The sequence below is a fragment of the Sus scrofa genome, chromosome 1, assembly GCF_054392235.1.
Source record: "Sus scrofa isolate SSC_HxYL_T2T_F1_AM1 chromosome 1, Sscrofa_HxYL_maternal_Yorkshire_Landrace_v2.0, whole genome shotgun sequence".
Classification (NCBI taxonomy): Eukaryota; Metazoa; Chordata; class Mammalia; order Artiodactyla; family Suidae; genus Sus; species Sus scrofa.
The window spans coordinates 125,172,873-125,196,408 of NC_139383.1; the positions used below are offsets into that span (position 1 = coordinate 125,172,873).

General features: G+C 37.4%; 1 protein-coding gene across 4 annotated transcripts in view; it reads left to right on the top strand.

Annotated features, from left to right (window-relative positions):
* Positions 1-23,005, top strand: part of RFX7 (regulatory factor X7) — a 137,032-nt gene extending 114,027 nt beyond the window's left edge. For all 4 annotated transcript variants that reach the window (XM_084969491.1, XM_021094854.2, XM_021094836.2 and 1 more), the window contains 5 exons: positions 9,100-9,216; positions 10,497-10,581; positions 11,196-11,403; positions 15,410-15,705; positions 16,858-23,005. In XM_084969491.1, the coding sequence (XP_084825617.1) occupies positions 9,100-9,216; positions 10,497-10,581; positions 11,196-11,403; positions 15,410-15,705; positions 16,858-20,136 (3,985 nt within the window). In that variant the 3' untranslated portion in view covers positions 20,137-23,005. The remainder of the gene's footprint in view (positions 1-9,099; positions 9,217-10,496; positions 10,582-11,195; positions 11,404-15,409; positions 15,706-16,857) is intronic.
* The last annotated feature ends 531 nt before the right edge of the window (positions 23,006-23,536 follow it).

The window sequence follows — 23,536 nt, forward strand, 5'->3', positions numbered from 1 at the left end:
AGTCTCATTAAATGTAAAAGAAATGAGATTGTATCAAGCATTTTTTCCAGCTACAGTGGTATGAATCTAGAAATCAATTACATGAAGAAAAACTATAAAGTTTACAAATATGTGGAAATTAAACAGGATGCTCCTTAGACAACCAGTGGGTTGAAAAAATCAAAAGAGAAATTAGGTAATACATTGAGACAAATGAAAATGGAAATCTAACAAAGTTTATGGAATACAGTAATAGTTCTAAGAGGAAAGATCATGGCAATAAATACATATCTTAAGAAACAAGAAAAGTCTCAAAAAACCTTACTTTACACTTCAAGGAACTAAAAAAAAAGAACAAAGCCCAAAGTTACTAGAAAGAGGAAAATAGCAAAGATGAGAGCAGAAATAAATGAAAAAAGGCAATAGAAAGGACTGAGGAAAATAGATCTGATTCTCTGAAAAGACAAAATTGAAAAACCATTAGCTAGGAGTTCCCGTCGTGGCGCAGTGGTTAACGAATCCGACTAGGAACCATGAGGTTGCGGGTTCGATCCCTGCCCTTGCTCAGTGGGTTGACTATCTGGCATTGCCGTGAGCTGTGGTGTAGGTCACAGACGTGGCTCAGATCCTCCATTGCTGTGGCTCTGGTGTAGGCTGGCAGCTACAGCTCCAATTCAACCCCTAGCCTGGGAACCTCCATATGCCACCAGAGCGGCCCAAAAAATGGCAAAAAGACAAAAAACAAAAACAAACAAACAAACAAACAAAAAAACCATTAGCTAGACTCACAAGGAAAAAAGAGAGGATTCAAATAAATAACATCAAAAATAAAGAGAGATAGTACAACTGATACCACAGAAATACAACAGATCCTAAGAAACTACTTTGAACAATTATATGCCAACAAACTGAACAACCTAAAAGAAATGGACAAATTCCTAGAAATTTTTAAGCTACCAAGTCTGGATCTTGAAGAAAAAGAAATCTGAACTAACTGATTACTAATAAGGAGACTGAATCAATAATCAAAAACCTCCCAGCGAGAGTTCCCATCATGGCTCAGTGGAAACGAATCTGACTAGTATCTATAAGAATGCAGTTCTATCTGGCCTCACTCAGTGGGTTAAGGATCCAGCATTGCTGTGAGCTGTGGTGTAGGATGCAGATGCAGCTCGGATCTGACATTGCTGTGACTGTTGTAGGCCAGCGGCCACAGCTCCAGTTCGTCCCCTAGCCTGGGAACCTCCATATGCCACAAGTGCAGCCCTAAAAAGACAAATAAATAAATAAATAAATAAATGAAACCTCCCAACAAACAAAAGTCCTGGACTAGGCAGGTTCACTGGTGAATTCTATGAAACATTCAATGAAGAATTACTACCTCTGCTTCTCAAACCCTTCCAAAGAATAGAAGGAGTGGGAATTCTTCAAACTCATTTTGTGAGGCTTTAAATAAAATGATCCTGATTCCAAAACCAGAAAAGGATGCCAAAAGAAAATTACAAGTTAATACCGCTAATGAATATAGATGTAAAAACTTTCAAAAAAATATTAGCAAACTGACTTCAATAATAAATTAAAAGGATCATACATGATGTCAAGTGGGACTTATTCTGGAGTGCAAAGATGGCTCAACATTCACAGATCAGTCTGTGTGATACAACACATTAACGTAATGAAGGATAAAAAAAATCATATGGTCTTGATAGCTCCTGGAAAAGCACTTCACAATACTCATCACCCATTTATGATAAAAACTCAACAAAGCAGCTATGGAAGGAACACACCTCAGCATAACAGAGGCCATATATGACAAGCCCACTGAAAGTTTTTCCTTTAAGATTAGCAACAAGACAGGGATGTCCACTCTTGCCACTTTTATTCAGCATGGTATTGGGAGTCCTAGCCAGAGTAATTAGGCAAGAAAAAGAAATAAAAGGTACCCATATTGGAAAGGAAGAAGTAAAACTGTCACTATTTGCAAATGACATGATTTTATACGTAGAAAACCATAAGTACTCCAACCAAAAACTATTAGAACCAATAAACAAATTCAGTAATGTTGCCACATGGACAATCTATACACAAAAGTCTTTTACATTTCTATACACTAATAACAAACTATCAGAAAGCAAAATTAAGAAAACAATCCCATTTACAATTGCATCAAAAGAATAAAATACGAAGAAGTAAATTTAACCAAACAGGTTAAAACATGTATAGTGAAAACTGCAAGACAGCAAGGAAAGAAACTGGAGAATATATAATTAAATGGAAGATATTTTGTGCTCATGGATTGGAAGAATTAATAGTGTTAAAATGTCCATACTACCCAAGGCAGTCTGTCGATTCAACACAACCTCTATCAAAATTCCAGTAGCATTTTTCACAGAAATAGAACAGAGTCCTAAAATTTATATGGAACTACAAAAGACTTCAGGTAGCCAAAGCAGTCTTGAGAAAGAACAAACCTGGAGGTATCAGGCTCCCTGATTTCAAGCCCTGTTTCCTAGCTATAGTAATTAAAACAGTTATTATATTGGCCTACAAACACATAGTTGAATAAACAGAATAGAGAGCCCAGAGATAAACACATATATCTTGTCAATTAAATCACAGTAGGGTAACCAAAATTATACACTGGGGTAAGGACAGTAACTACAATAAATGGTGTTGGGAAAACTGGAGAGCCACATCCAGAAGAATGAAACTGGAACACTGTCTTACACTATACAGAAAAATCAGCTCAGACTTGAACATAAGACCTGAAATGATAAAACTCATAGAAGAAAACATATGTAGTGAGCTCCTTGACATAGGTCTTGGCAATAATTTTTTTTAATCTAACACCAAAAATAAAATTTAAAAAAAGCAAAGATAAGCAAGTGGAACTACATCAAGCTGAACCACTTCTACATAACAAAACCATCAACCAAATGAAAAGGAAGCCTACTAATGGGAGAAAAATCTTTGCAAGTCATATATCTGATAAAGGATTAATATTCAGAAATGTATAAAGAATTCATACAACTCAATAACAAAAAAAGGATTTTGATTTAAAAATTGGCTAGAAGATCTGAATAGATACTTACCAAAGAAGACATAAAGATAGCTAACAGGTACATGAAATGATGCACGTCATTGCTAATCGTTTGGGAGATGCAAATCAGAACCACAATGAAAATCACCTCACACCTGTCGGGATGGCTATTGTCAAAAAAGATAACAAATAACAAGAGTTGGTGAGGATGTGGAGAAAATTGAATCCTTATGTACTGTTGGTAGATATGTAAATTGGTGCAGCCACCGTGGAAAACAGTACAGAGTTTTCTCACAAATTTAAAATACACCTACCACATGATCCAGCAGTTCCACTTCTGGGTACTTATCTGAAAAATGAAAACACTAACTCAGAAAGATATGCACCCTCATGTTCACTGCAGCTTTATTTGCAATAGTCAAGATACAAAGGAGTTCCCGTCATGGCACAGTAGTTAGTGAATCTGACTAGGAGCCATGAGGTTGCGGGTTCAATCCCTGGCGTTGCTCAGTGGGTTAAGGATCTGGCATTGCTGTGAGCTGTGGTGTAGGTAGCAGATGTGGCTCAGATCCCACGTTGCTGTGGCTCTGGCATAGGCTGGTGGCTACAGCTCCGATTGAACCCCTAGCTTGGGAACCTCCACATGCCCTAAAAGGCAAAAAGACAAAATAAGTAAATAAATAAATAAATAAATAAAAACAGCCTAAGCATCCATTGATGGATGAATAGATAAAGAAATTGTGGTGGGCACATATATATGCATTGGAATATTATTCAGCCATAAAAATTAATGAAATCTTGCCATTTGTGACAACTTGGACAGACCTCAAGGGCGTTACGCTAAGTGAGCTAGGTCAGACAGAAAGATAAATAGTGTGGTCTCTTATATGTTGAATCTAAAAATTCTTAAAAAGAAGTTCCTGTCATGGCTCAGTGGCCAACAAATCTGACTAGGAACCATGAGGTTGCAGGTTTTATCCCTGGCCTCGCTCATTGAGTTAAGGATCTGGCATTGCCATGAGCTGTGGTGTAGGCCGCAGACGCAGCTCGGATCCCACATTGCTGTGGCAGTGGCATAGGCTACAGCTCCGATTAGACCCCTAGCCTGGGAACCTCCATATGCCACGGGTGCAGCCCTAAAAAGGCAAAAAATAAAATTTAAAAATTAAAAAGTAAATTCTTTAAGGAAAAAAAAAAAAAAAAACTAAGCTCATAGATACATATAACATATTGTTTGTCACCAGAGGATGGTAGTGGAGAGTGGCAGAGATGGGTGAAGTGGGTCCAAAGGTTAAAAGGGAGTTCCTGTCATGACTCACTGGTAACAAATCCTACTAATATCATGACGCAGGTTTGATCCCTGGCCTCACTCAGTGGGTTAAGGATCCAGCGTTGCTGTGAGCTGCAGTGTAGGTTGCTGATGCAGCTTGGCTCTGACGTTGCTGTGGCTGGGGTGTAGACTGGCAGCTGTAGCTCCGATTAGAGCCCTATTCTGGGAACTTCCATACGCCGTGGGTGCAGCCCTAAAAGGAAAAAAAAAAAACGGAAAAGGATCTTGAAATCATACATTAAATCAGAAGTTACTGTGCCTTGAATTGTAGGAATCCACAACTAAGAATATGACACTTCAAAGTTTTGCTACACAATTGAAAGCATGTTCTTACAAATAAAAGTAGTTGAACTTTATAACATTTTATACACATGTAATGCTATTTTCCTTTATTTTCCACATGATGGTATAAAGATTACCTTTTTATCAGTCTTTTTATAGGTGGTAATGTGTCATTGCAGTGAGACAGCTTAATTGCATTCTGGAGGCTACTGTCACCATCCTCATTACAGCTATTTAGGCACTATAGATTACACATAAACTTTGTATATATTGAAGCATGTGTTAGTGTTTTTACATAATGTTGAGGCCATGTTTTTTTGATGTCTACAAGAAAATAGGAGCTCTTTTATAGTAGTTTTGAAATTTAGCGTCTCAAAAGCAGTATAAAAACAACTCTGCAGGAAAAAAAATACCTGCCTCAGGGATTAATGATAGAACGCATACAGAGTAGTCCACAATGTTCAGGTATTGTTATATATCCTATGGCCATATTTTTCCACTAGGATTTTATGATTTTTGTTTATATTTTTATGCTTTATAAATGGTATGAATAAATTGAAGATTGGCTTGCTGCTGAAGATTTTAAGTGATATGTGGATGGCCATATCAAATATTAGGTTTAATTTCAAAGTCTGTAAAGCATACTTTTAAAAAGTAAAATGAAAAAATAAAATCTCAATTTAAGAATGGTATTAGAGTGTTAGTTATCTTGTGAACAGAACACCCTCTGTTCCTTCCCCCTTTTTGAGTCTTGCATAAATATAATCTGACGCTGAGTTAGGTGTTAACTGATACCATATCTTGCTAGACCAACCTGCAGTTAAAGTTATGAAGCAGGAAAACAAGATATAAACTAACCAAGATCTCCACATGGCCTGGAATGACCTATGGCTTATTATATAGCACTGGTTTTAAAATTATGAATAGCCTATAAATGATTATATTAAAGTCTTTGAATACCTAGAACTTCTCAATGGGGAGGAGGCTGTAATAGTAAAATTCTTTTTCTTTGAAAATTAGAACCAATGAAAATTGGATAGGCCCCAGTACAATATAGGGTCCTCCTCATCCAGGGAAGTGTTCCTGTTGAGGTAACCCATCATTTAGGAGGATGTATATTTCCATACCTGGCAGGAATTGGAACTAGACAACTTCTGAACTCATTTTCAGTTCTAATATTTTGCAAAGTTAAATTGATGGAGTTCCCGTCGTGGTGCAGTGGTTAACGAATCTGACTAGGAACCACGAGGTTGCAGGTTCGATCCCTGCCCGTGCTCAGTGGGTTGACGATCCAGCATTGCCGTGAGCTGTGATGTGGGTCGCAGATGTGGCTCGGAGCCTGTGTTGCTGTGGCTCTGGCGTAGGCTGGTGGCTACAGCTCCGATTCAACCCCTAGCCTGGGAACCTCCATATGCCGCGGAAGTGGCCCAAGAAATGGCAAAAAGACAAAAAAAAAAAAAATTTGATGTCCTTTCTGGGTATTTTTTTTGTTACTTTTAAATTGGGGTTCTTTTTTTTTTCCTCTCTTTTTTCAGCTGCACCCACAGCACGCAAAAATTCCTGAGCCAGGGATTGAACCCACACCACAGCAGTAACCCAAGCCACTGCATTGACAACACCAGATCCTAAATTGTTGAGCCACATGGGAACCTTTATTTTCTTTTTTGATGTAAAATGTCAAAGTATGGAGTTTTGAATCACAAGCAGTTTTATTCTTAACATTTGATTCAAGAGGTATAATTTGAGTTGTTACTATGTCTACAAGTACTTTTTATATTTATTCATTAAGTAATATTTTAATGATAAGGTCATTTTTTAATGCATTCTTCCAAAGGGTGAATTCCTTTCTTTTAGTGGAATAAATAAGAATTAAAAATCAAATGAAATTAGATGGTCACATTCTGAAATCACACTCAGAATTAGTTCTATATAAGAAAATTTTCCATTGATCATCCTGATACTCAATTTTGACAACCTTCTACTTACCCTTTCTGCCAAAGTAAGAAAAACTTGGATATACCTAATGAAAAAACATCAAAACCTAAATCACAAAAAGAGAATAGAGTGGATATTATATCTCTCATTAGTCTCATTGCTTTGCTACTCTATTTGGTTTCAGATTTTTTAAGCCTGTTTGTCATTGTCATAGGAGCCAGTGGACAGTGTGTTCTTTTTTGTTTATATGTTTCTTTAAGGTTTCTTGTCATTTTAAATATGAAGTCAGTTTAAGTTATATGTCATATTAAAGTTTAATGTGACAGATGGGCTTAACGTGATTCTCCAATCTTATTACTAGTCTGAGAATACACTGGTGAACCAAATAGATGTGGTCACTGCCCTGGTTGAAGGTACAGTCTAATGGAAGAGACAAACGTATAAATCGGCAGTTACATTATTATAAGTCATGAAAAGAAACAGTACACAGGGAATATGGTGAGGGTTTGGCAGAAGGGCACTGGTTTGCCTAGGGTAGTCAGAAGAGACCCCTTCAAAATTGTAACATGAAGCTGGGACTTGAAGGGTAAAAAAAGTAGTATTCCAGACAGAGGAAACAAACATGTCAGGTCCCTTAATTGTAAAAGAGCTCATTCATGTTTTCTTTCCGGGCTGGTTTAAACCATAAAGATGACCTACTGAAAATGGTTATGATTTGATGCAATTCATTTAAATTGTCAGCTCCCCAAAATAGCCACTCTTTAACTTTGTACTTTAAACCTTGGCTCCTGAACCACTTGGAGTATCACATTTAGTTTCAATTTAAATTTGATGTATCTAATATTCCTGTGGAGGGCATTCTCAATACATATTAGCTCCTTTCCCTTCTTCCTGCTCTCCAGCCTTGTTGGGGATTCATTTGCTAGGCAATTTCTTTGTTTCTCCTCACCCCGTGCCCAACAGAAGTATGTGGTACTTGGTGCTAGGATAGGCAAGTTACAACCAAGAAAAATACTGTCTTCAGCCCTATACTGTTCTCTCTATTAAGGCTCCAAGGGGACCCTACCTTCTCCTTAGTCTCTACCAGGTTGACTTTGGAAGTTCAGGTCACTTCAGGAGCATTGCAAAGATACGTAGCCATCCACATCTGTAAGAACTCAAGTCCCAGTTACCATTGTATGTTGCCACCGGGCAATCCAGTGGTTTCCTTCTTCAACCTGAACCTCTCTTTTAGGCTCTCTACCACATGACTTCTTCAACAGGAAGAAGCTATTCTGGTTAATGCTGCAATAATGGAGAGTGAAGTGGGGAGATTTGGTTGAATTATTTTTTGAATTCTACTGACTTCCTCTTGGTATTTCTCAGGTAGTGGTTCTCCCAAAGGCTAACAGCTATGAACAAGGCCTTGACAGCCAGAAATAAAATGTGGCCTTTTCCTGCTCTTGAACTGGTAGAGGAGGAATTGCCCTTTTACCTGTGACTGGCAACTCTAGAGAAAAACAGACCACCCAATTCCAGTAGTGGTTAAGACTTGGCTTGTGTCCCTGGTCCCACTTGAAGTTACTACCTTTACAAAATACATTTTTTCCCCTAGCAGTAATAGGGGTGGTGATGAGAACACTGCCTTCATCTTTTTCCTTATTGGTAAAATGAGAGTATTGGTATAAATGATCTCTAAGGCACCTTTTAGTTCCAATATATCATGTTTCTGTTCTAAATTATGTAGTGCTATCTCTAATGTCTGACATACATAATGTTTATACTGGAAATTGTTCCAGTATGTGAGCTCCTTCTCTCGATAGGTAGATGGGTAGATATAGATAGATAGATAATATCTATCTAACTCTTTATATGGAGAGATACAGCTGTACTGGTTGAGCCTGGATACACTCATTTCAGAGTGCAAAATTAGGTTTAGTTAGAAAATTTTGTATCACCAGTATCCCTCAGTGCAAATTTTTTGAATGCTATTAAAAGCGGTAATACTGGGGAGTTCCTGCTGTGGCACTGTGTTATCAGCTGCATCTCTGGAGTTCTGGGAAGCAGGTTTGATCCCCAGCCCAACACAGTGGGTTAAGGATCTGGCATTGCCACCACTGTGGCTCAGATCTTATCGCTGGCCGGGGAACTCCATATGCCCCAGAGCAGCCAAAAAAGAAAAGAAAAAGAAAAAGAAAAAAAAAAAAGGGCAGTAATACAGTATACCCTGAGGATGAAAGAAGCTAATTAAGACTTGGTTAGTCTTTAAATAATGATGAGGAGTCTGTGGCACAGCAGGTTAAGGATCCAGCATTGTTGCTGCTGTGGTTCAGGTTGGATCCCTGGCCTGGGAACTTAGGCATGCCGAAGGTGCCGCCAAAAAAAATTTAAAAAGAACGATGGAATGATGAGTGTGTATTGGTGAAAATTTTGGTAAATGACTTAAAGATGTGTTTTTCCCTTTGTCCTGGGGTCAAATTAAGCTGAAATAGCACTGTGCTAATGTAATGCTAAGTTCTGATGCTCTCTAAATTAATCCCTCCTTCTTTTGCAGGAGCTATTGTGACAATCTTGGTTACCATCCATTAAGTGCTGCTGACTTTGGAAAGATCATGAAAAATGTCTTTCCAAACATGAAGGCACGTCGTCTGGGCACGAGAGGCAAATCTAAATATCCTTTTTTATCAGAATTGTTTTTAGTAATCTCTTCAAGTTCTAACTTATTACAGAACATCTGCTGTTGTACTTCAACTAGAAACTATATTTAGAAATAAATTTTAATCAACAAATATAAACTCAGAAGTATTTAGTAGAATAATTGTAAATGTTATTTTCCCAGCTATTTATCAGAGAAAAATAAATAGTGGTTATTTGGATTTTTATAGATTTCACCATACTCTGTCACTGTAATGTATTACTAATTGTCTGATCATCTTTCCTTTAACAATAAGAACTACTAAGGCATGCCAAGGTACAGTAATTATAAATCATATCAATAAAAGTTGAGAATGATGTTGTATTATCTTTCCTTCCTCTAATTTAGAAACATAGTGATCTCCTTGGGTATACATACAACATTCAAAAATTTTCTTGTGACACTTATACTGTAAGATTAGTATTCTCTTTATTTTTCATTCAACCATGTAAATAGAAACTGTTTAAAATTAAAGCCAAGGCATAGAAAATGTCCCTTTTGTGATAGAGAAATACTTAGGAGCAGACAGAAGTAAGGAAATGAAAATTAAGGATTTATTCAAGTTCTTCCTTCACTTGGAAAAAGATTGTAACATGGAGAGTCTCAGCATCATACTAGAAATACATCATTTCTGCTTAGCTGTTGGCCTGTTTCAAAGCATAGCTTCTGCTGTGAAGGAGATGAAAAGGGGAGGGGGACAGGGATGCTTTCCTAAAATGGCTCCTGGTGTTCTTTAACCTCTTGTTGCACAACCTAGTCTTGTTTCCTGAGTACAAACAGTCTCTTGATGTGTCTTTGGCATGTTACAGGTGATAATCCTGTGTGTTTCAGTGAAAAAAGAGAAGTGAAAAGGTTAAAACCCTTGTGACACTCTTAAGAGTTGTTTTTGTCCCAGTGCCCTGGGCTAAAGTTTCCCTTCTCCTCTGCCAGGTTTCCATCTGGATATTCCTTTCCTTCTGACCTGTTTGTTACTGGTGGCTGGCATAGCTTATTAGGGACATTTATTCATAAAATTTATAACAGATGAGAATCATTTTGTTTCATTTAAGACAGTAACATTCTACAAGAACTTTTCCAGCTTCAAAAGAGTAAAAATGTCCTGAGTTTCTACTGTTAAAGTTTCTCTTACTGAAGAACTCAAAGTAGATGCTATCTCAGCTGATTTTATTTCACTTCATATATGTTTACTTTTCAAGTGCCTACTATATAAACAGTTCATTTAATTGTGAATACTTTAGACCTTAACCAAGTATTACATATTGCTACAGTGGACTAAGAAAAAAAGCTTTTGTTCATATGCCAACACTGCCCAATCTTGATTTTCACAAAACTGGAGATGGGGTAAGAATTTCTGCCTTTTCTTTTTAATAAGTAGAATTATACCTTATTATCAACATTGAAATGCTACTACATAGTCTCATTTGGATAAAATCAGGAACCAGAAACTGTGCCTTTTATTGAAGAAATGAGCCAAAAAATTCAACAGTGGCTGCAAACTATTAGCATAAATGACTTATATCAACATGGCTTGTGAAATGAAGAGGACGAAAGTTACTGATTTATAGATATATCCATGGTATATATTGTCAAGAGGAAAACTTAAGTTACAGAGTAACATGTATAGTATGAAGTTTTCAGAAGAGAAAATATTGTTCATGCCATGTTTTCTTGATGTTAGAAAAGGCTTTTAGAAAAATTGAAAATATCCGTTTATCTTCATATATGTTTAACAGTATATGTTTAAATGTTATATTCACAGCCAATGGCTGTGCCCATTGGGTACAGGCTTAGGTCTCTTATTTGCAAGGCACTACTCGTATGCCTGCCAACACCAGTCACTTCATATGATAGATTTAGATTTTATCTTCTAATTAAGACTATACCTTGAATGTGCTTCAGTGTAATTTCTCTGAATTTTCTTTTAAAAGTTAACTTTTCCTTTTTCCTTTGTTTAGTTGGAAGGAGCTGAACCTTCTGGGCAGCTTCAAAATATTGATGAGGAAGTTATCTCTTCTGCTTGCCGTCTTGTGTGTGAGTGGGCCCAGAAAGTGTTAAGCCAGCCATTTGACACAGTTTTGGAATTAGCCCGCTTCCTTGTAAAAAGTCACTATATAGGCACCAAGTCTATGGCAGCTCTCACTGTAATGGCAGCTGCACCACCAGGTACAAAATTATTAACATGCTACGCCTGACCGTATTTACAGTTGATAGTAAAAAGAAGAGTTTAGCCAAATAACCTCTCTGTCTTTTTAGTATTTGTGTGAGTTCTCTCTTAACTTCACTTAGTACTAAATTCAGATGGATTTGTTGAACTAACAAAAATAATAGTAGTTCTTTCATTTTTAAAGCTTAAAGCTATGGTTTTATACGTTGCGCTGCTGAAATATGAAACTTTTAAGATTTCTTAGTTGGTATTTAATTTTTCCATCGTGTTTTTAAAATTTAAAGAATATGTGTATATGTACTTTTAAGTTTATATGTGTATCTGAGTTAATCAAGTATTACAAGTAAAAAATAAGATTACATTTTTAAATTAGTTGCTAAGACTCCTATCCCAAAACTGATGCTTATAAATAAAATGATCTTGGAGTTCTCATTGTGGCTCAGTGCATTAAGGACCCAGCATTGTCTCTGTGAAAATGTGGGTTCAATCCCTGGCCTGGCTCAGTGGGTTAAAGATACGGCATTGCCACAAGTTGAGACATAGGTCACATATGCAGCTCAGATCCAGTGTTGCCTTGGGTATGGCCAGGCTGAAGCTGCAGCTCCCCTAGCCCAGGAACTTCCATATGTCACAGGTGCAACCATAAAAAGAAAAATAATAAATAAATCTTTTCACAATGTGAAAGTTACCTTAGTCTCATAAAAAGTAAACCATATGAAGCACTACTATGAAATAGCAACAGTGATTAAAAAAAAAAAAAAATGCTTTCAAATGAGTGTTTTTATTCAGATGAGAACTTTTTATTTATTTATTTATTTATTTTTTGTCTCGTCTTTTTAGGGCCGCACCTCAGCATATAGAGGCTCCCAGGCTAGGGGTCGAATCAGAGCTGTAGCTGCCAGCCTACACAACAGCCACAGCAATGCCAGATCTGAGGTGTGTCTGCAGCCTACACCACAGCTCACGGCAACAATGGATCCTTAACCCACTGAATGAGGCCAAGGATCGAACCCATGTCCTCATAGATACTAGTCAAGTTCATTAACTGCTGAGCCATGACTGGAACTCCCAGATAGGAACTTAAGAATTGATACTTTTAGGACTGACATTATCATTGAAATAATGACTTCTTCCTAAATTAAGAGCTCTGTAAAGTATCTGTTGTAATGAAATTTTTAAATGTGTTATTTTGGCCATACTTTATAAAGCTAAAAGAGTGAATAAATCATGTTATTACTCTAGGACATTATAATTTCTATGAAAAAATTATTAATAGTAAACTAGATTTATTACTAGCAACTATAATTATACTTTTTTTTTTTTTTTTTTTTTTTTTTTTTTTGTCTTTTTGCTTTTTTCTAGGGCCGCTTCCACAGCATGTGGAGGTTCCCAGGCTAGGGGTCTAATCAGAGCTATAGCCACCGGCCTACACCACAGCCACAGCAACACAGGATCTGAGCCAAGTCTGCAACCTACACCACAGCTCACGGCAATGCTGGGTCATTAACCCACTGAGCTAGGCCAGGGACCAAACCCACAACCTTATGGTTCCTAGTCGGATTCGTTAACCACTAAGCCGGGACGGGAACTCCCTATAATTATACTCTTAAATATCTACTTTTTATTTTCATCATTTTAATAAGGAATCATTTTTTTTCCTCTGTTTAAATTTATCAGAAGCTTTAGGTATTTGTGGTGTATGTGAATGGGAGATTACTCTTTTCTCATCTTATGGTCAATTGAAGACCATAAACATCAGCAAAATAACCTTTTATAGATACATCATCATAATTTTTCTTGTCTAGGTATAAATTGTATGGCTCAGATCTGTTCATTTATACTTACACAGGGGCAGGAGAGTGTTTGGGCAGCCTTATCTAGCTAGATAGTTCACACATGTTACCTCATTTATCCCTCCAGCAGTCCTGTAAGACAGATGATATTTATCCCCATTTTATAGATTGGGAAACAGACTGAAAGAGTAGTTAAGTAACTTGTTCATAGTCAGGTAAGTAGTGGGTCCAGAATTTGAGTCCTGGTTTGTCTGTCTCCAAAACCCAGGTCACATCGTTCAGCAGACTATCTTCTTATCTTCTGGCAAAATGAGGTTTTAAAAGATATCGGCCTTTCTTTCTGTACTCTGTTTCTGTGACACCTAGAAGAGTACTTTAACAAATTGAGGACCTAGGAGGTATCATGGGATAAAAGAAACATCTCTATCTTCTTATTCCCCACATTATTCACCTAGAGTGACTGAGAGAAATGTCGAACAAATGGGGTTTTAAGGCATAAGTATGAAGAAGGGTATGTTTTTTAAACAAAAATACTAAAAATGGCATACATAAACCAGCATTTGTCCCTTTTGAAAGTAGCTTAGGAGGCTGACTCTAACAATTATGTCGTTACTCAATATTTTAGAATCTCTTAAATTTTTGTTCTCAGCTGTTGCCACTTTTCTTAAAATACCTTTAATAGTGATTTCTCTTCATCCTTTGAAGGTGAATTTGGTTTTTTATAAATATATTCTCCATATTAAGAACAGGTTGTATTACAGATGTCCTTTTGTAAGTCAGCTGCTTGGAACTCATTCCTGTCCAGAAACCCTGGCAGCAGGGATGAAATAGTGAGCTTTGAACTGTTGGCAGAGGCTCTCATGGGTGCAGGTGCTGAGCAGCCAGAGCCGAGGCTGCAGGCCAGACGGGAGCAGTACAATTTAAGTTGGATTTGAGGAGAAAAAAAAAGTACTTAGGTGATAAGGGGGGGGTCTAAAAATGAGGGATTATTGAGGAGTGTTTGGTTGAGAGTTTACAGTCACTTTCTTTCCTTCTCCCACTCCCCAAACTGTTACTATTAACAGAAGATGAAAAGCAGAAATGTCTAGGGAAGGGTAGGGCAAGGTATGCCAGCAGGACAGCAGTGTCCTCCCCTGGCCTCTCTCCACTGTTCTTACTGACCATGGCTTTGTGATGATCTTAATGCCACACCCTAAATGTGAAATGAGCTTTTGAAAAAGTAATTGTATTACATAATCAGTTCTTCTTAAGTTAAAATTTATCCCTTGCTTATTTTAATTATTTCTTTTTCTCAGTGTTGATCTTACTACTGCCTTAAAAAGTTTCTCAGTGATCCTTTTTTTAGAACATATTAACCTCAGTCTTACTAAGAAACTATGCTTAATTTCTCTCAGGTCATTCTAGCATACCTAGAATACCTAGAATATTATAGAATATTATAATATTCTAGCATATCTAGAATATTATAACTAGAATACCTATTTTCATACAGTTCTGGCAGAACAATTTCATACAGTTAGATTGTTTTCCCCATACAGTTTTTTTCTAAGATATGGATGGTTTTGACAAATATTTATTGAGTGTCCCTTGTGAGCCGAATATTACAATCATGAAAATGTATGAATTTCTTTTTTTTTTTAACAGCCACACTTGTGGCATATGGAAGTTCTGGGGCTAGGAGTCAAATGAGAGCTGCATCTGAGACCTACACGGCAGCTGGCAGCAACGCCTGATCCTTAACCTACTGAGTGAGGCCAGGGATCGAACCCACATCCTCACAGACGCTATATCCGATTCTTAACCTGCTGAGCCACAATGGGAATGCCTGCATGAATTTCTTAATTAGGGAAGGGGAAAGGGAGATGTTCTGACATGTACTGATAAAATGTAAAACAGGCTTTCTTGGCATTTATCTTAGCCTCTTCACATTTATGGCGTGGTTACTGCTCTTTCTAAAATCTTCATCTCTTACTGCTGATTTAACTACACCTATCACCTAAGTTGAACCATATTTTAAAGTGTAAATTAAAACCATGTTGACAAATGCTTACATACTGGAAATGTAGTATTTATGCTTTATAAAAAAAATTGAGTTAAAATTTGTCATGTTTGGCTGCTTTGTCGAGTAAATGGCTACATAGTCAAAGAAACTGAGTTGTAACTGCCTTCTATACAAAAGACTATTACAGCTTTCCTTTCTGTTTATTTTTAGGAATTAAAGGAATTACCCAGCCTTCTGCTTTTGTACCTACAGCTGAAAGTAATTCCTTTCAGCCACAAGTAAAGACTTTGCCATCTCCTATTGATGCTAAACAGCAGTTGCAACGGAAAATCCAGAAGAAGCAGCAAGAACAGAAACTACAATCCCCCTTGCCGGGAGAATCCTCAGCAAAAAAATCAGAAGGCGCTACAACCAATGGAGTGACTAATCTTTCTAACGGAAATCCTGCAATCCTCTCTCCTCAGCCTATTGGTATCGTTGTGGCAGCTGTCCCTAGTCCCATTCCGGTAATATCATTAAGTAGTGTTTGGCCTTACTGGGATGGGGGGAAGTGGGTTGTTTAATTAAAAGCGGAAGGAGCCATGTATGGGTGTAGATTCAGTTATAAACTGATTTTGTAACCACACACATATTTCACTTTAGTTGGTTGTCTTTTATTCAGGATATACATTGTTGATTACAAAGTGATTCTATAAAAGGAACATAAGTGAAATAACAAGACATATAAAGTTTGCACATAATCAGTCCAAGCTTTGTGTAAGAGATGAGCCGTTTTCAAAATTGTTTGATCTTTAGCTGAGCAAAGATGACACAATTGCAAACTTTTTGGTTTAAATTTGTTTTTAACATTTAGATGAAGCAAAATTGTAATGTGTATTGGTAGTACATTAACATAGACTTATCTCTGCAGCTTGCTGGACATAGGACTGTGGGCAAGTCCCTTGGCTACTCTGAATCTTTTCTTGTCAATAAGTAGAGGTTATATCCTACTCCTTTCCTGTCTCATACAACTGAGGTTATGAGGAAGGGGCTTTTAAAATGAGAGTGCATCATACTAAAGCTAAATGGTATTTTACCTAGTCATTTATGATTAAGGAGTATTGTATCTTGTGGTTTTTCTTGTTCTTATCATCATGCGATTAAAATGGAATACCTGGTAACCATACTTACACTATGCACTATGCACTTCAAAGCAAACTGGGGATGGTAGTAGTTTAATCTGAGACCTCATCCATGGTGGTTTGTTACTAATGTCCAAGGTAAGACAGTCTCCCCTGAGAGAGAGTCATCTTGGCACAGACTCCAATTAGATATCTCTGTAATTGTATGTATCTTCAAGATTTTATCCCTTCTTCCTATGACCTCCTTAAAAAGTCATTATTTTCATCACAAATGTGAAGTTTTTCATTGAAGTTTAGTATTGTTACATATAGTTGTATTTGGTAACTGTATTGCACTACGTTGCATTTATTTTTATACATATATGTCTAGTTGTATAGAATATGGTCCAGAAGTACTGTCATCTAACTAGAAAATGTCTTTTTTTTTTTCCTTTTTAACATTACATGTATAAAATGGCTTAATACTAATGAATATATGCATTACTGTTTGTATCCTAGGCTTGTTAATTGATTTTTTTGTTTTCCACCTTTTAACAGGTCCAACGGACCAGGCAGTTGGTAACTTCACCAAGTCCAATGAGTTCTTCTGATGGCAAAGTTCTTCCCCTCAATGTACAGGTGGTCACTCAGCACATGCAGTCTGTGAAACAGGCACCAAAGACTCCTCAGAACGTTCCAGCCAGTCCTGGTGGGGATCGTTCTGCCCGGCACCGCTACCCTCAGATTTTACCCAAACCAGCCAACACCAGTGCACTCACCATCCGCTCTCCAACTACTGTTCTCTTTACTAGTAGTCCTATCAAAACCGCTGTTGTCCCCACTTCACACATGAGTTCTCTAAATGTGGTGAAAATGACAGCAATATCCCTCACACCCAGCAACAGTAGTGCCCCTCTTAAACATTCTGCCTCAGTAAACAGTGCTACAGGAACAACAGAAGAATCAAGGGCCATTCCACAGATCAAGAATGGTTCTGTTGTTTCACTTCAGTCTCCTGGATCCAGGACCAGCAGCACCGGGGGACCATCTGCTGTGGAAGTCAAAACAGAACCTGAGACATCATCAGATGAGCATCCTGTACAGTGCCAAGAGAACTCTGATGGGACTAACACTCCCAAAACAGCACCTAGTGCCCTTTCAGGGCAGAAAAGTAACACAGATGGAGTAGTACAAAAACCTGCAAATGAAGATGTCGTTGAAATAAAAGCAACTAAGGTCTGTGACCAGAGGACCAAATGTAAAAATCGCTGTAATGAAATTATGCCAGGCACTTCAACAGGCAATAATCAAAGCACTGTCACTCTCTCAGTTGCCACTCAGAACCTAACTTTCACCAGCACCAGCTCACCATCCAATGGTGACTCAATAAATAAAGACCTTAAATTATGCACTAAAAGTCCAAGAAAGCGACTGTCTTCTGCATTACAAGAGTCCCAGGTGCCTCCCTTAAAGAAACCAATTGTGGAACAGCTTTCTGCAGTTACCACAGAGGGTCAAAAACCAGGCAGTGTTAAGAAGGACCAAAAGGTTCCACATTCAGGGAAAACAGAAAGTTCAGCAGCAGGTGCTCAGCTTCCTAGTCAGATACCAACAAATGTTAACTCACACATCATGGCAAATCAGCCCTTGAATTCCTCTGCTCTTGTTAGCAGTGATTCAGCTTCAGAACCACAAACCACACCATCATCATCTCCAGATATAAAAGTAAAGCTTGAAGGCAGTGTCTTTCTCTTGGACAGTGATTCAAAATCAGATGGCAGCTTTAATCCAAATGAATGGCAGCAGGTCACTAAGGATTCTGAGTTTATATCTGCCGGCTGTGAACAACAGCAAGATATCAGTGTTATGACAATTCCGGAGCACCCTGATATCAACGACTTAGAGAAATCTGTTTGGGAATTAGAAGGAATGCCACAGGACACATATTCCCAACAGATACATAGCCAGATACAAGAATCTTCTTTGAATCAAATACAAGCACAGTCTTCAGATCAGTTACCTCTACAGTCTGATCTGAAGGAGTTTGAGCCTTCTGTTTCCCAAACAAATGAAAGCTACTTTCCTTTTGATGATGAGCTTACACAGGATAGTATTGTGGAAGAGCTGGTGCTTATGGAGCAGCAAATGTCGATGAACAATTCTCATTCTTATGGCAACTGTTTGGGAATTACACTTCAGAATCAATCAGTAACCCCAGGAGCTCCAATGTCATCTCATGCCTCCAGCACCCACTTCTATCATCCAATCCATAGCAATGGCACTCCAATCCACACACCCACTCCTACTCCTACTCCCACTCCCACTCCCACCCCCACCCCAACCCCAACATCTGAAATGATTGCTGGGTCTCAGAGTCTGTCACGGGAGAGCCCTTGCTCCAGGCTAGCCCAGACCACACCTGTGGATAGTGCTTTAGGAAGTAGCCGACATACACCCATTGGTACTCCACATTCTAACTGCAGCAGTAGTGTCCCTCCCAGCCCTGTTGAATGCAGGAATCCATTTGCATTTACCCCAATAAGCTCCAGTATGGCATACCATGATGCCAGCATTGTCTCAAGTAGTCCTGTGAAACCAATGCAAAGACCCATGGCCACACACCCTGACAAAACCAAGCTCGAATGGATGAATAATGGGTATAGTGGGGTTGGTAATTCATCAGTTTCAGGCCATGGCATTCTCCCTAGCTATCAGGAACTAGTGGAAGACCGTTTCAGGAAACCTCATGCTTTTGCTGTGCCTGGACAGTCTTATCAGTCTCAATCCAGACATCATGACACTCATTTTGGTCGCTTGACTCCTGTCTCTCCTGTACAGCATCAAGGTGCCACTGTAAATAACACCAACAAACAGGAGGGTTTTGCTGTGCCTGCCCCTCTTGATAATAAAGGAACTAATTCATCTGCCAGCAGCAACTTCAGGTGCCGGAGTGTGAGCCCTGCTGTTCATCGCCAACGTAATCTTAGTGGAAGCACCCTCTACCCAGTATCTAATATCCCCCGATCTAATGTGACCCCCTTTGGAAGTCCAGTAACCCCAGAAGTTCACGTTTTCACAAATGTTCACACAGATGCATGTGCCAACAACATAGCCCAGAGAAGTCAATCAGTTCCATTGACAGTCATGATGCAAACAGCCTTCCCAAATGCTCTTCAGAAGCAAACAAACAGTAAAAAAATAACCAATGTTTTGTTGAGTAAACTTGATTCTGACAATGATGATGCAGTGAGAGGTTTGGGCATGAACAACCTGCCCTCCAATTACACAGCCCGGATGAATCTCACTCAGATTTTGGAAACTTCCACTGTCTTTCCTAGTGCCAATCCGCAGAATATGATCGATTCCAGCACTTCTATTTATGAATTCCAAACACCATCTTACCTCACCAAAAGTAATAGCACCGATCAGATCAGTTTTTCTCCTGGAGATAATCAAGCACAATCAGAAATTGGAGAGCAACAATTAGATTTCAATAGCACTGTTAAAGACCTGTTGAGTGGAGACAGCTTGCAAACCAACCAGCAGCTGGTAGGTCAGGTACCATCTGATCTCTCTAATCCTGCGTCTGATTTCTCTAGCGATATCAGGTTGTCTTCAGAGCTCTCAGGCAGCATCAATGATTTGAACACTTTAGACCCAAATCTACTGTTTGATCCAGGTCGTCAGCAGGGACAAGATGATGAAGCCACACTGGAAGAATTAAAGAATGACCCATTATTTCAACAAATTTGCAGTGAATCCATGAGCTCTATGACTTCATCAGGTTTTGAATGGATAGAAAGCAAGGACCATCCTACTGTTGAAATGTTGGGTTAAATTGTGTTTTATAATATGTAGCACACTGTATCTAAAGACATATGTATTGTATTTGTCTTAATGGAAGTGCCTCCCGCAGCAGAAACACTTACTATTAATTGTGACATTTTAAAAGAGTTTGCTGCAGAAGTGGTTTCTTCTTCAGTAGGAAATGGTTAGACTCGCCTCAGTTCTTAACAAGTTTCTGAAGAGAGTAGGCTGTAGAAAAACAAGTATTAGGTTTTAAATTTTATAATGTTCCCCATTTAATCACATTGTTTGCTAGTAAACAAAAAACTAACCAGCTTTTACAAGAGCAGTCTAGATCTTTATTTTGTATAAGTTCGTTTTAATTCATTGGTTGATCTGCACAGATTTTAGAAGAAACCATTGATTTTAGGTATAGGATATTTTTTGTTGGCATTATGTTTTAGATATGAAATCATAGCTAAAGTGAACTGTAGACAAGAAGGTCTTCCTTGAAACAGGGATGATATTCAGGTTATTATAAGTATTTAGGCTTGAAGCATAGAGCTACTGTAGAATTAAAAAAAAATCTCTGTAGGACTTTCTGGGACTTCAGTACCATTTGCACCTGCAATGAAGGGCTTAAATAGGAGAAAATAATGGAAAATTAAATATTAATGTAAGGAAAGCAAAAGCTGCACTAAAATTTTTAAAAGGAAAAACTAGTAGACATTTATATTTGCAACCTTGCATTAGTCTTATTTTAAAATGTTGATTTTAATATGGAGCTAACACAGAGACATGCACACGCGCAAGCCCACACACACAACACACACGAGTAAATAATTCTAAACATTATTTAATTGAATAAACACAAGTATGTTAGAAAAATATTTTATGTTTTTTATTTGGTAGTTGAGATAGGGGAATTTAGAAGGAAACTAGAAACATTTTCTTAGTTTCATCACAATGTCTGCATGCACATATTAAAATTCCATTTAGGATTTATTTTGAAGGTTTTTAATTATAGTATTTGTAAGTCCTCAATTTAGTGACTGATTTCTTCACTCCTCCTGAATGTACAAATGCAGTTGATCATGGGATCCCTTTGAAAAACAAACAAGCAGCAGGGAGATAACATAAAAAACCCAACAGAAAACATTTCACCATCTGAGGTCTGAAGTCACAAATCTTTATAACTCTGATAAAACAAAGGGGATATCAATAGTACTTGAAGAAGAGGAGCGTTTTATAACATGCTTAATTTATTTATTATGATAACCACAATTTACAAAAGAAGCACTCAGGATTTTGTTTTAAAATGTTTCTCTCTATGGCTCCCATTTTGTTCTGTGAATAATTATTTATGAATTTCATACTGACACAAATCCTCACTAGTTGACAGCTCCATTTAAGTGAGTTTCAAGATCAGTTTCAAATAGACTTTTAAATTGCCGTTAAGTTCTTAATATTAAACCATTTCTATGCTACCTTAAAGCTAGCTAGGCTTTCCTTTACTTTAATTAGTAAGCCAATCAGAAGACTACAATCAGTGAATATTTAACAAATGTGATGAAGGGGTTTAATTTAATAAGGTTTCATTGTTCAATAAATTTGTGAGGTAGGGTATTAACATTTTGATAAATAAATGGTGCTAGGGTTGGCTCAGAGGTTTATATATTGATATGTCCTAGTTATTGGCATTTGTGTGTGTTTGCTGTTATCTTGATTTAATGATCTGTTAGATATTTCTTCTTGATGCTAGTTATTTCTTCACTGTACATTGAGACACAGCACTACTGCACACCAAAGTATGCAATACCCAAAGGAAACTGTGTGATTTCTTTTAACAAATGATGGGAGCCTTTCTATATGAGATACTCTGAAAAGGAGATTTTGAGGCCATTCTAATCCCTTGTTTACATTATTAGCTTCCTACTAATATAAAAATAATGGAAATCTTTTTTGATAAAAATATAAAGACTGGAGGATTTTTAAACCCCTGTACAGTATTGCAGCAAACACTTTAAATTTGGTTGAATTCGTCCAGCGAACTTTCTGGGGTTCATATATTGCACTAAATTTGTTGAACCTGTGGTAGGCACATCTCTTAGGATAAATGCAACCAATACAGTCCACAGATTAAACTTTTTAAATGTGTTTCATTATGAAAAGACAAAATGTCATCAAAGTGACAGATAAAATTGTCTTATGTAGCAATGTGCATTGATCTCAATGAGATATTTCTATTTCTTATTCTCTTACATGAGAATATTACAGCAGGAAGAATTAAGTTTAGTTTGCTTCACCATGTTAATACATGATCACAAAATGTGCATGAGTGTTATTGACTTATCTTGTACAGTACTAGGTATTCCTGTAACCACTTTTTTTTTTTCTTGGCTGTATTGAAACTGGTTCAGTGTTAACCAGACAAGCATAGTTATTCACAGGTTATTTACTTTTTTATGTTTACTAATTCTGCTTAGTTATTGTTGAATATGTTCTTTTCTCAGATTATTTTCATTGTTTTGATGTTTTAAACATTTTGCATACTGTTTATCATGATAAGACTTCATGAAGTAAATAATTTTGCATATAATTGCAATAAGCACTGACTTTTGAACTGAAAAGAAGGAAAATGTTTTTTTTTTTTTTTGTGCAGTGCATCAGAGGTTCATATAATAGTCTTGTACTATAATGTGCTTTACTACACCATAAATGACAAAAACAAGCCCTGTTTCATGTTTTCATTTAGTGCAAAAAGTCAAGATTTCCCCAGTGTTTTGTTGTCTGTTGTACCTGCTGAAACTATAGTAGTTGAATATTGCAGTAGCATTTCAGTTCTCTTTTTTTTATTGAAAGTGCTCAAAAATTGTTTTTTAAATGTTTTCAAAAACAATTAAAAGCATTTTATATTAAATTGACTGGATCTTAAGGTGCTTTATGGGATCTATTTCATGTAGGTAGCACACCATTCTGTAAACCTCAAGCACTTCCTTTGATCTAGCAAAGGAAATGGGAAAAAATTAGCACAAGGGGGAAAGTGCTGCTAATCTGTACTCTCCTATTAATCCAGAAGGCTACATAAACCTACCTCATTCATCAGAATTCTGCTGTTCACTTAGGATTTATTACAAATGAATAATACATGGCATAAAACTCCATGTTATCAAAAAAAAAACAAAACTCTTCTGTCATTGACACACAATGTCTGCTTTAAAATGTTAGCCTATGGAGTACCTAAATAGGGGTATTTGGGGAGCTTTGAATAGAAAAATGGAGAAACTTTTAACACACAGCTGTGTCCAAAAGCAATGTAGGCATTTTGATAAATCAGAAGTACAAAATGATAAGTACACTGAACTTATAAACCAGAACCTGGGCTATAGGTCTGGAAGCAGGAAAGAGCAACCAGAAATTTCAACTCTTGAGGACTAAGAAGCCAGCATCT